The 12,695-nt window shown below is 44.3% G+C and overlaps 1 protein-coding gene across 2 annotated transcripts in view; it reads right to left on the bottom strand.

Moving 5' to 3' along the window:
- Window positions 1-2,086: 2,086 nt before the first annotated feature.
- KCNH3 (potassium voltage-gated channel subfamily H member 3) overlaps window positions 2,087-12,695 on the bottom strand; it is a 148,647-nt gene continuing 138,038 nt past the window's right edge. For both annotated transcript variants that reach the window (XM_082244360.1, XM_082244361.1), the window contains 2 exons: window positions 4,693-4,754; window positions 2,087-3,336 (listed from right to left, as the gene is read on the bottom strand). In XM_082244360.1, coding sequence (XP_082100486.1) covers window positions 2,860-3,336; window positions 4,693-4,754 — 539 coding nt within the window. In that variant the 3' untranslated portion in view covers window positions 2,087-2,859. The remainder of the gene's footprint in view (window positions 3,337-4,692; window positions 4,755-12,695) is intronic.

The raw sequence follows: 12,695 nt of genomic DNA, 5'->3' as shown, positions 1-12,695 counted from the left end.
CTTGTTGAATGTTTCTTTATATAAAGCTGGCTCATGTAGTTTACAATCTAGATTTCCCAAAAATAAGTACTGAGGACCCACCTAAACAATTCATCATGTTCAAATCCATTTAGGCCATTACACCACATATTTTTTGTTAAAATTGTACAATAATATAATGTGTATTGCCAGGTTAAAGCCCAACTGTGGTCGGTTTTTTAGAAAATCAATTGGGCCTCCAGTCAGTGAACAAAATAAAAAAAAATCAAATACCCACCTTCAGTCTGGAGCTGTCCCCAGCAGTACTTTTTTATTTACCACAAGATGTCCTAGTCTTCGGGGTTGACTGATGCCCAGTGGGAGACTAAGGACACACTATGAGACACACTGTATAAAAAAACTTGGTATACAAATGACAAACACTCGCACAGCACAGGGGCGTAACTACAGGGGTTGCAGGGGTTGCAATCGCTACCGGGCCCCATGCTCCAGGGGGCCCTGTAGCAAACCAGTGGGTGAACTTCCAGGATCGCAAAGGTCACACTTGCGACCGGACCCTGGCATTGCACCACTGTGGGGAGGCCCCAAGATTGCAGGAAGGGGGCCCACAAGATTGCAGGAAGGGGGCCCACTGCAGAACCTGTGAAAGGACCGTAATAAAAGGCCATGCAACGAGTGTAAAGAGCCCCAGGATTAGTGGGAAGAGCCCTGGGCTTGAAGGTGAGGGCCCCGGCCAGGGGTCTGGGGGGCCCTTCAAGGTTTCTTGCATCAGGGCCCTGAAGGTTCTAGTTACGCCTCTGGCACAGCACTAGCATGGCATGTGGCAAATTTTGTTGAGGCTGTGCGAATGTTTTCCACATTCGTATAGCACATTCTTTTTTTTAAATACATAGTGTGTGATGACCTCAGTCCTCGAGGGGGCATCACTATGGTGTCATTCATTCATATTGTATAATTGCAGACTGGCATGATGATATCAGTGCCTCTTTCCTTATTCTTCAAGGACTGTCCACCTATCTGAAGAAGATAAGGAGAGGTAGAGGTCCTTGCATATCATTTGGTGGGCCAGAGGACATGGGAAAAGTGTAATAAAAATATACAAGTATGTAGTCTTCAGAAAATGGGCTTTAAAAGGTTGTGAAAAGATGTTGCAAAACACTTTCCATATGCAAGTGGTCTGGTTGCCTTGCCTTCATGTTACAATACCCCTCAATGCTAGTCATGCACATAACATGACTAGAATGATCAGTTTAATTTGAACATGTGCATAACTACTGTACTGTATAGCTTTATTTGATTTAACACTTATTTCAATAATAAAGATTGTATCCTCCAGAGATTAAATGAAATAATAACTCTGATGTATGAACTGCTTTCATCAGAAAAGGGGCAGTCTGTGCTGGTGAAAAATTTAACAGAATTCAGCCAAATTGATATTTTGTTGGTTGTTCACTGTTAGGCTGCATTCACGAGTGCACGTGTGCTTACGCCCATGTGGAGGGCAGGCTTTGACTGCATGGGATGCACAGTATCATGCACCAGTACCATTCACTTCTATTGGAAGGCAGCAGCTGCACAGATATAGCCGCTGGTCCCAACTGTGGATGTGGGTGCGGGTGTGTATCCCCAAATACACACTGTCAAATTGGAACCAGTAGTTGTGTCCATGCAGCTGCTGTATCCCAATAGAAAAAAATGGGACTGCCTGCATGCAGATGAACAGAACTATGCATCCCATGTGGGCAAAGATGGCCCTTCACAGAAGTGTACTGATAGGTTTACCTGCATTCATTAAACCTTATATATGTGGTCAGCATTGCAGGGCTAAACTGACCAAGAGACAAAGTAGGACTGTGTCTGTAGGTAGCAGAAGCAATGTGGTGGCTTTTCTCTTTAGGACGGCTTCACACTAGCTGCAGCCGTGGCTCACAGCATGGGATCCGGGGCATTCCTGTTCACTGTTTAAGGTGCAAATCATGTCCGATTTTTTGCCTAAATTCGAACTTGAAACTGAGCCAAAGATGCACAGGACCCATTTCCAGTGTGGACCGCGGCCAACTCGGAGCTGTGTGAACCGGCTCCACTGGGAGCCAGTCATAGTCTCCTGTCATGCAAATTGGATGCGGTTAAACCCAGCCCTGTAGTTATTGACCACATATTTTTTCCTCATCTCAAAGATTTACACATTGGGCTTATTTCACAAAGTTTTAACCGTGCTTTAACCACTTGGTATTGCCAAGAGGTCTGGGTGGGACCAACATGTTGAATGGGCATGATGGGAGGTCCCTGCCTATTTGGAGGTGTGGTCAGGATGGACCAACTTGTAAAGTTGACGTGATTTGGGCATGCCCACCTAGAAAGTGGGCGGACCGAATGAAAACCGTGGGCAAGGTGTCAGTGACTTAGGATGTTGGTAAGTATGCATTTATGACATTTTTTACATTTGGCCCATGTTCTATTTCACATCTACTGACTTGATGTTGCCAGGTTAGAGCCAGTAAAGTAAGAAAATATTTTATACAATGGAGGTGTTAACAGCAGGCTGTTTTACTATGGGTGCCACGTCTTGTTTTGCCTACAGGCTCCAAGGAGAAACCATGAAATGACTTCAACTAGCTTGAAATATAAATAAAGAATGTTAGCTCAACCTGGGAAAATATTTTTAGTATTTGAATTTGTGAAATTGGTACATTACTTGACTTTTATCTATGAACAGTGCTGCTGCACCCAGGGCAAGGACAAGGAAGAGCAGGAGGGGCGCAGTTTGGCACCTTTGTCCTGGGCACTGGATAACTTTGTCCCGGCTTTGATTACAACCACTCTTTTTCTCAATAACATCTTTAAAAAAAAAGTTCCTTCTAATACTAGTCTAGTTCATATTTACATTCCTGTTCCTTCTTCCCTGGACCAGTATTCAGGATCTGTGTTGCCTCCTCTGTTTGGAAGCATAAAGTGCATTTCTACAGAGTGAGGGTCTGTAGCATTATGGGGCTCTTCTGCAGTGAGGGTAGAAGTGCCAGGTTGGCTGAAGTCCCTCTGCTCAAACCCTGTGCAGTGCAGCCACATAGGTGTAGGGGGTGTCCAAAGCCAAGACAGATGTCCCTCGGAACAGGTTGGGGATGCATTATGCATGTAGCAGACCTGAGAAGCCTTTTCTACCCGTGGAGGATGAAAAAGTGTAGGACAGGTAGTTGCTGCATCACCAGGAGAGTGTAAATTGCCTCCACAGTGTGTATGGAAGTCTCCTCCATGGCAGCAGGGTGAGGTATTGTATGGCATTAATGATAGCTGAACGGCATGACGGAGAGACTGAAGGCCTTCTCTCAGTTCTTGCACTTGGCACGTCAAGTCAGATACCTGCAGGAAAAAGAAAGATATAGGTGTGACCTTTTATGTTATGATAAGCGGATTAACTATTGGTTGAGCTTGATGGACATGTGTCTTATTTCACCCTGACTAAAGGCTGGAATACATGATAAGAAAATCGGCCGAAAATTTCCGTTCAGCGAGCGATCGGCCGATATTCTACTCGTTAATGCCCAGCCATCAATGAGCGATATCGATATTGTGAACGAAAAATACCGTTTGAAAAACACGAAAAATTCTGTCGTCTCGGTTGCGAAAGAACGATATTCGATACGTTGGTGTTGAGGTCGTTCAGTTTTAATCTGTATACGTTCTTGGCAACGTTTTCGACCGACGAACACTGTTTCGATGGTCGGCGGGCAACGGTCGGGCGATATTCAGACCGTGTATGTTGGCAACGTTTTCGACCGACAAATACGTTTTCAAAAGTCGGTGGTCGAATGATCGGGCGATATTCTAATCGTGTATTAACACCATTATATGTAACTAACCTGAAGGCATTAAGTTGTATTCAGATGTAGATAGGTCTAATATCTGGATTGTAAAGGTAAAGATCTACTTATAACAGTATTAGTGCTTTTTTTTTAAGTGTAACTTTTTTTTTTCTTTTCTTAAATGCCTGATTACCAGGTGTATGATCATCAGGGTCTCTGTTGTACTAGTAAGGATTCAACTCATTAGGGCCTCTTTCACACAGCCGCTCCGGTTTTTTGCTCCGCTGCAGGACTTTTTTTTTTTTAACCGAGCGGATGACACTTGTGTCATCCGCTCCGTATGTCCGCATATCATCCCATCCATTTGTGGATGATATACGGACATAATGTAAGTCTATGGGCATTGCGGATGTCAGCGGATGACACCGCTGACATCCGATTTTGCTTCCTTTCCGTTTTTGAACGGAGGAAAAATAGGGTTCTGTTCCGTTCCAAAAAACAGAACAGAACTGAAAGGAGGAAAATCGGATGTCAGCGGATGGTATTCCGCTGACATCCACAATGCCATAGACTTACATTATTACATATTACATTATGTCTGTAAATCATCCGCAAAAAAATAGGATGATTTACGGAAATACGGAGCGCCCGTGTGAAAGGGCCCTATATGCTGTACCTTGAATTGTGTTTCAAAAGGATGACATCAGTCATTTCACAGGTCTCCTATGAGAATTACCGTATATAATGCTCATTCTGTGGTGACACCTTTCATCTTTTGTGATTCTCTTAAACTTAGTCTATTTTTTTTTGTTTACTGCGGTAAAAAGGAATACTGCTAATTTCCTTTAGTTTGTGTTTTGCTGAGAACAAAGCAATTTTATTTTTACAATACACGTGACCCAGAACCACTCACCGCTTGACTCAATCGGTCCACACTTTCAGTAGCTCTTGGTTCCGATGTCAGGAACAAATTATCTAAAAAAGTATAAATAAATGATATAACTTCTTCTGCACTCTTCTTATTAAAAACATTTTATGCTACCACTGGCTAGCATAAACTTTACCACCTGTCTAATGTGTTTCAGTGTGTTGTGGTGTGTTAATGTATATTGCATTAAAGTAAGACTAAACGCTTCTGTATAACAGTCTAACAAGTACCCAAATTCAGTTACTATGTGATAGACAAGTTTCTTAAAATAAACAAAAAACTCCCTTTACCTTCCCCGACTGAGCCGCATCCTCTTTGATTAGTGTCTCACATGCTCTCCCTCCTAACACTGCAGCTCACAGTGGGAGGGTTTCAGTAAAAGAGGGATTGCTGTCAATCCAGAAAGCAGTAGTAGGCAGGACTAGCTATGGCCAGGTGCTAATTAAAAAAAAACTACAGGCTTGTGGATCAGAGGTGACAATGCTGATAGCCACGCCCCTTGAACAATTTTTATCCCTCTGTAGTGAAAGCAGGCACCGCATACATTAGAGTGGCATTGCTTCTCTGAATTCAGGAGCAATGCAGCATCATGGGAACAACATCACAGGAAGCTGGATTATGTGGACTCCACTGGTAAACTTGACAGGTAATGCTATATGAAGAGAGAACTGTGGAAGAAGCGACACCAGCTTTGGGCTACCAAATCATTTATTAGAACATTTTTAACAATGTATGTAATTTATTTACCCAAAACATATATATAAAAAAAGCCTGAAAACAAACAGCAATTCCCTATCAACCTCCCATCCTTCACCTTCCTACCTATCCCCATAAATCCCCACCAACCACCCTGATCCAACAAAGGCCACCACGTGATCTGCCATCTAGAAAGTCCTCCCCGGTTGGAAAAGGCAGAAAATGTGAACACTATGGAATCAATGAATATATGGTCAGAAAAGCTGCTTCAGATATATGAATAATAATAATGGGGAGGTGAGAGGCAGTAGTTTTATTGGTGGATGGGCTGTCACATTTGGAGCTTCTCTGCATGCCATTCATCTTTCTCCACTGAAGGCTGTCTTATCTGATGACTGATCTGCTCTACCGTTGGACCTTTTATGGACTTTTATGATATATATATACAGTGGGTACGGAAAGTATTCAGACCCCCTTAAATTTTTCACTCTTTTTTATATTGCAGCCATTTGCTAAAATCATTTAGGTTCATTCTTCTTCCTCATGAATGTACACATAGCACCCCATACTGACAGAAAAACACAGAATTGTTGACATTGTTGCAGATTTATTAAAAAAGAAAAACTGAAATATCACATGGTCCTAAGTATTCAGACCCTTTGCTCAGTATTTAGTAGAAGCCCCCTTTTGATCTAATACAGCCAGGAGGCTTTTTGGGAAAGATGCAACAAGTTTTTCACACCTGGATTTGGGGATCCTCTGCCATTTCTCCTTGCAGATCCTCTCCAGTTCTGTCAGGTTGGATGGTAAACGTTGGTGGACAGCCATTTTTAGGTCTCTCCAGAGATGCTCAATTGGGTTTAAGTCAGGGCTCTAGCTGGGCCATTCAAGAACAGTCACGGAGTTGTTGTGAAGCCACTCCTTCGTTATTTTAGCTGTGTGCTTAGGGTCATTGTCTTGTTGGAAGGTAAACCTTCAGGCCAATCTGAGGTCCAGAGCATTCTGGAGAAGGTTTTTGTCCAGGATATCCCTGTACTTGGCCGCATTCATCTTTCCCTCGATTGCAACCAGTCGTCCTGTCCCTGCAGCTGAAAAACACCCCCACAGCATGATGCTGCCACCACCATGCTTCACTGTTGGGACTGTATTGGACAGGTGATGAGCAGTGCCTGGTTTTCTCCACACATACCGCTTAGAATTAAGGCCAAAAGTTCTATTTTGGTCTCATCAGACCAGAGAATCTTATTTCTCACCATCTTGGAGTCCTTCAGGTGTTTTTTTAGCAAACTCCATGCGGGCTTTCATGTGCCTTACACTGAGGAGAGGCTTCCGTCAGGCCACTCTGCCATAAAGCCCCGACTGTTGGAGGGCTGCAGTGATGGTTGACTTTCTACAACTTTCTCCCATCTCCTGACTGCATCTCTGGAGCTCAGCCACAGTGATCTTTGGGTTCTTCTTTACCTCTCTCACCAAGGCTCTTCTCCCCCGATAGCTCAGTTTGGCCGGACGGCCAGCTCTAGGAAGGGTTCTGGTCGTCCCAAACGTCTTCCATTTGAGGATTATGGAGGCCACTGTGCTCTTAGGAACCTTAAGTGCAGCAGAAATCTTTTTGTAACCTTGGCCAGATCTGTGCCTTGCCACAATTCTGTCTCTGAGCTCTTCAGGCAGTTCCTTTGACCTCATGATTCTCATTTGCTCTGACATGCATTGTGATCTGGAAGGTCTTATATAGACAGGTGTGTGGCTTTCCTAATCAAGTCCAATCAGTATAATCAAACACAGCTGGACTCAAATGAAGGTGTAGAACCATCTCAAGGATGATCAGAAGAAATGGAAAGCACCTGAGTTAAATATATGAGTGTCACAGCAAAGGGTCTGAATACTTAGGACCATGTGATATTTCAGTTTTTCTTTTTTAATAAATCTGCAACAATGTCAACAATTCTGTGTTTTTCTGTCAGTATGGGGTGCTATGTGTACATTCATGAGGAAGAAGAATGAACCTAAACAATTTTAGCAAATGGCTGCAATATAACAAAGAGTGAAAAATTTAAGGGGGTCTGAATACTTTCCGTACCCACTGTATGTTGTATATGTATTTTATACAGTTCATATTCTTTAGTTTTATTTTATTAGTATTATTTTTTATTTTATTTAATTTAATTTAGGGCTGCACTATTTTTCATTACACATATTTACTGAGGTTTTGGGTTTGACCTTTTCAGTTTTCAGCAGCTTTATTATCAGGGCTTCATTGATCGAGCGCTGAATAACTTTTTGTATTTTGTACTCAGATATATGAAGACAAAGGGGTATCAACATGTATGTGCACACTAATGTAAAATATGCACATTCATGTAATCTGCATAGAGGCAACGTATAGTGCTATACTGTGGTGATGATAATGGGCATGTCCTATTTGGTAAAAGTCCACTACATTGATACAGATATACATAAGTGGGAATAGCTTGGAAGGGGAGCGATGGAAGGTGGATAGGGAAATGGTGCTTGTTTTCATGTTATTTTTTTAGAATATATTTTGAGTACATAAATGATATACATTTGTAAAAATGTTTTACCGGGGAGAACATTTCTAGGTGGCAGATCACGTGGTGGCTTTTGTTGGCTCGGGGTGGTTGGTGGGGATTTATGGGGATAGCTAGGAAGGTGAAGGATGGGAGGTTAGGAGGTTAATAGGGAATTATTGGTGTTTGTTTTTCAGGTAAAGTTTTTTTTATAGATGTTTTGGGTGAATAAATTATATACTTTTTAAAAAATGTCCTAATAAATGATTTGGTAGCCAGAAGTTGGTGTCGCTTCTTCCACAGTTCTCTCTTAATATAGCATTGTTCATCTTTGTGATGACACTGTTACATAATGAGTTTGTGTGAAATCTCCATTAACAGCTATAAATAGTATTGTAATTAGAAATATATTTCAGTTAGAAGGAAATATATTAAAAGTATTAAGTGTTGTGTTGGTGTTACTGTAATTAGTTCCACTTCAAAGGTTGGCCTTTTGTTTACCCTGGTCACTACATGGGTAGGAAACAGCAGCTTTCTTTTACTCATCCAATCAGGCTGTGCCCAATATACATTTGCTAGGTACAGTGACCAATTAGGGAGAGTTATTTTAGACACAGTACAGAAAGGAAAGGGATTAAAATGTTTTGTCACCAAGCTATTGTAGCACATTACAGGTAGGTGCTAGGTAAAGTATAGTGGGCCTTGGCTACTTAACCACTTCAATACAGGGCACTTTCACCCCCTTCCTGCCCAGGCCAATTTTCAGCTTTTAGCGCTGTTGCATTTTGAATAACAATTGCGCAGTCATGCAACACTTTACCTAAACCAAATTTATGTCATTTTTTACCCACAATTAGAGCTTTCTTTTGGTGGTATTTGATCACTGACAGTTTTTTTCTTTTTTGCTAAACAAAAAAAGACCAAAAAGTTTGAAAAACAATTATACAATTTTGTAAATAGATACGTTTTTTCCTGCACTGATGAGGAGGTACTGATGGGGTGGCACTAACATGCCCGCACTGATAGGCAGCACTGATGGGCACTGACAGGGAGCACTGATATGCAGCATTGGTGGGCACTGATAGGCGGCACTGCTGGGCACTGATAGGCGGCATTGATGGGCACTGATAGGCGGCTCTGATGGACACTGATAGGCGGCAATGATCAGCACTGATGGGCGGCACTGATGGGCACTAATGGGCACTGATAGATGGCACTGGTGGGCAGCACTGATAGATGGCAATGATGGGCACTAGTGGGCAGCACTGATGGGAAGGGCACTGGCGGGCAGCACTGATAGGGAGGGCACTGGCGGGCTCCCTGAGCCCTGATTGTCATCCCTGGTGGCCATGGTGGGCATCCCTTGGGTCATGGGTGGGCATCCTTGGTGGTTCTAGTGGCACCCCCCCCCCAAAGGGTCTGCACTGGTAATCAATGCTCTGATTACCAGTGAAGACCCCCCCCTGTCAGGAGAGCCGCAGATCGGCTCTCCTCTACTCGTGCCTGTCAGGCACGAACTAAGGAAAGCCGATCAACGGCTCTTCCTGTGTACTATGTGACCAGCTGTGATTGGACACAGCTGGTCACATGGTAATTAGCCTACGTCAGTAGGCTCTTTACCGAGATCGGAGATGCGGTGTGGCAGAGTGACATGCTGCATTACCGATCGCCTCTCTGCGCGCCCCCTGGGGGGCGCGCAGAGCACATTATCCTGCCGCCGTCATATGACGTCCGGTCAGGATAATGCAACCACCTTCCCGCCGTCATTTGCCAATATGGCGGGCGGGAAGTGGTTAACAGCAGGGCCATGATTTCAGCTGGACTGTCATGTCTCCCAGGTGAGGTTACTGAGAGGGGAGTCTCCCCACTGGCTCTGTGAGAGGATTCTCATAGGGCAGTGGAGGAAACCCAATCAGTGGCTCAGTCAGGTTTGTATCTACCCCTGAAGGCAGATTCTGCCACAGAGGATTCTGGGAGTGGGTATAAGTTTGAAGGGAACGCATGATGCAGCGTCTTTGGCAGGAAGCAGAGTCCCAGGAGGGAGAGTACGACTGTCTCTCCTCCTGTCAGAGGAAGTGGGTGTCCCAGGTGGTGGCCTGGGAATCCAGAGAGTGTGAAGCTGAGCTGTGGAGGGGATTCGGTGTGCCGAGAACCAGCGGAGAGAGGGAGGGGTACAGTTCCAGGAAAGCCTACAAAGGTCGTGAGTACCGTGGACTGCCCCTGGGGGTCTGCCTAGTGTCAGAAGGGACCACTCCGGAGAAGGTTCTAGGGATCCAGGAGTCAGCTAGCGGTGAAAGGGGGTGCCCTATCAGAGGACCCTGAAGTATTAGAGGGGGTACCTAGGTAGAGGCCCCTAACATGTGAAAGGGGGCGCCTGTAGTTTGGTCCCTGAAGAGTCAGTGTACAGTGGGAAGTGTACAAGGTTAAGAGTTGCAGCAGCACAAGTATCTACACAGAGCTACCTCAGCCAGTACAGGGCTGGAGGGAGCTGTTCAGTGACTTTTGAGCTAAAGCAGTGTCAGGAGTCAAGTGTTCTACAGTCCTGGATCTTTTGAGTTAAAGTCGAAGTTCCAGCACAGTTTGAGTACTACAGTATCTATAGGCATCAGGAAGCGCTGGTCAGCATTCAGCTGGCGTCAAGACAGCGCCAACAGGCATTTTTCTTCAAGTGTCCCAAAGTGTACCTAGTTGAGCCAGAGGAGCATTCCCTTCTCCAATCCCCTAATACAATAAAACAAAACAAACCAAAGATGCTGGAATCGACATTGTCTCAGTTCTCACACCTGGGTTCACAACTCAAAAGTGTTGGAGGTGTCTCCGGTAACAATGGCAGACCCACATCAGGCACAAGGCTTGGAAAAACTGCTACACCTTCCTGTTCCTTTTTTTGGTGTGGGGACACACGGCAGTCACCATGTCCCGACCAGAAGTGGAAAGGTAAACTAACTCCATACTTGTACATTGTATTGTAAATATGGTTGTTGTGGGCAATTTGTAAACATAATTTAAGCCAGGGGAATTATACTGTTAATGTATTATAAATACTGTTTAGTGTGTAATTTGTATATATTATTTAACCCTATCTACAAATGTGTATTGCAGATGGAACTATCTCTTTTGTGTAAGATCTCTCAGATCTAGATGTGTATAGGTACATACTACAATGATTGAGGTGTATGCACATTTATACATAACCTAGGCAACAACAACCACCTAGATATTATGGTCAGGGCAGCATAATTAGTGTATGTGCATTCCCCCAACCAATCACTTTTTAAATAGTTTGAAGCTCAACAGGCATTTGTGGGACTTTACATCTGCACTTATAATAGATTTCTTAGTCCACAGCACTTATAATTAAAGCGGAGTTCCGCCCTCGGGGGTCAATTTGAACTAAAAATACCCCCGGAACAGTCAGGGCTAGTAAATTCCATAATGGATAGCCTCTGTACTGTCCCGGGCTGCACTTACCTTTTAGAAGAAATACTTACCTTGAAAAGTTCTTCTCCAGCGCTGCCATCTCAGGTGTGGGCAGCTGAAGCCGCAGCGTCCCTCTTCCTGTCCTCTTCCGTGACGTCGGAGTCCCAGAATGCACTGCACCGGCCCCACTCGTCACTTCCGGTGCAGGCACAGCATCCCTGCACAGCCTCTAGGCATGCCCAGAAGCTGTTTAGCAGGGAATGCCACGCCTGCACCAGAAGTGACAAGCGGGGCCGGTGCAGGCGCATTGATTCCTGGGAGCGATGACGTTCAGCTCCCAGGAATCATCGCAAACCGGAAGTGACGGCGTAGGCCGCGGCCGCAGAGGGAGGAAGTGGAAGGAAGCTGAGTATATTTTCTTCTATAATAAGGTAAGTGACCAAAAAAAAAAAATCGGCACTATCCATTTCTCTTTCAGGTTCCGCTTAGCAAGCGGATGGCCCAAAATCGATTTTGTGGCCAGAACTCCGCTTTAAGGGCTTCAGAAGATATTTTTTTAATGGCAGACCATAGTTCTACTTCAACATAACATGTTCATTTAGAATGGGCTGCCAAGTCACAAACATTAAACAGGAACCTTTTTTGCAACACAACACACATGTACACTATATTACCAAAAGTATTGGGACGCCTGCCTTTACACGTACATGCCACTTTAATGACATTCCAGTCTTAGTCATTGTGTTCAATATTAAGTTGGCCCACCCTTTGCAGCTATCACAGCTTAAACTCTTCTGGGAAGGCTGTCCACAAGGTTTAGGAGTGTGTCTATGGGAATGTTTGACCATTCTTCCAGAAGCACATTTGTGGAGTCAGGCACCGATGTGGATGGGAAGGCTTGGCTCGCAGTCCCTGCTCTAATTCATCCCAAAGGTGTTCTGTCAGGTTGAGGTCAGGACTCTGTGCAGGCCAGTCAAGTTCCTCCACCCCAAACTCACTTATCCATTTCTTTATGGACTTTGCTTTGTGCACTGATTGAAATCATTTGGTGGAGGGGAAATTATAATTCGGGGTTGTTTTTTAGCGGTTGGGCTTGGCCCCTTAGTTCCCATGAAGGGAACTCTTAAGATGTCAGCATACAAAGACATTTTGGACAATTTCATGCTCCCAACTTTGTAGGGACAGTTTGGGGGTGGCCTCTTCCTGTTCCAACATGACTGTGCATCAGTGCACAAACAAGGTCCTTAAAGACATGGATGAGCGAGTTTGGGGTGGAGGAACTTGACTGGCCTTAACAGAGTCCCGACCTCAACCTGATAGAACAGTTTTGGGATGAATTAGAGTGGA

The sequence above is a fragment of the Pelophylax lessonae genome (assembly GCF_965119305.1).
Source record: "Pelophylax lessonae genome assembly, chromosome: 2".
NCBI classification, from domain to species: domain Eukaryota; kingdom Metazoa; phylum Chordata; class Amphibia; order Anura; family Ranidae; genus Pelophylax; species Pelophylax lessonae.
This window is presented reverse-complemented; position numbering and strand designations above follow the sequence as displayed.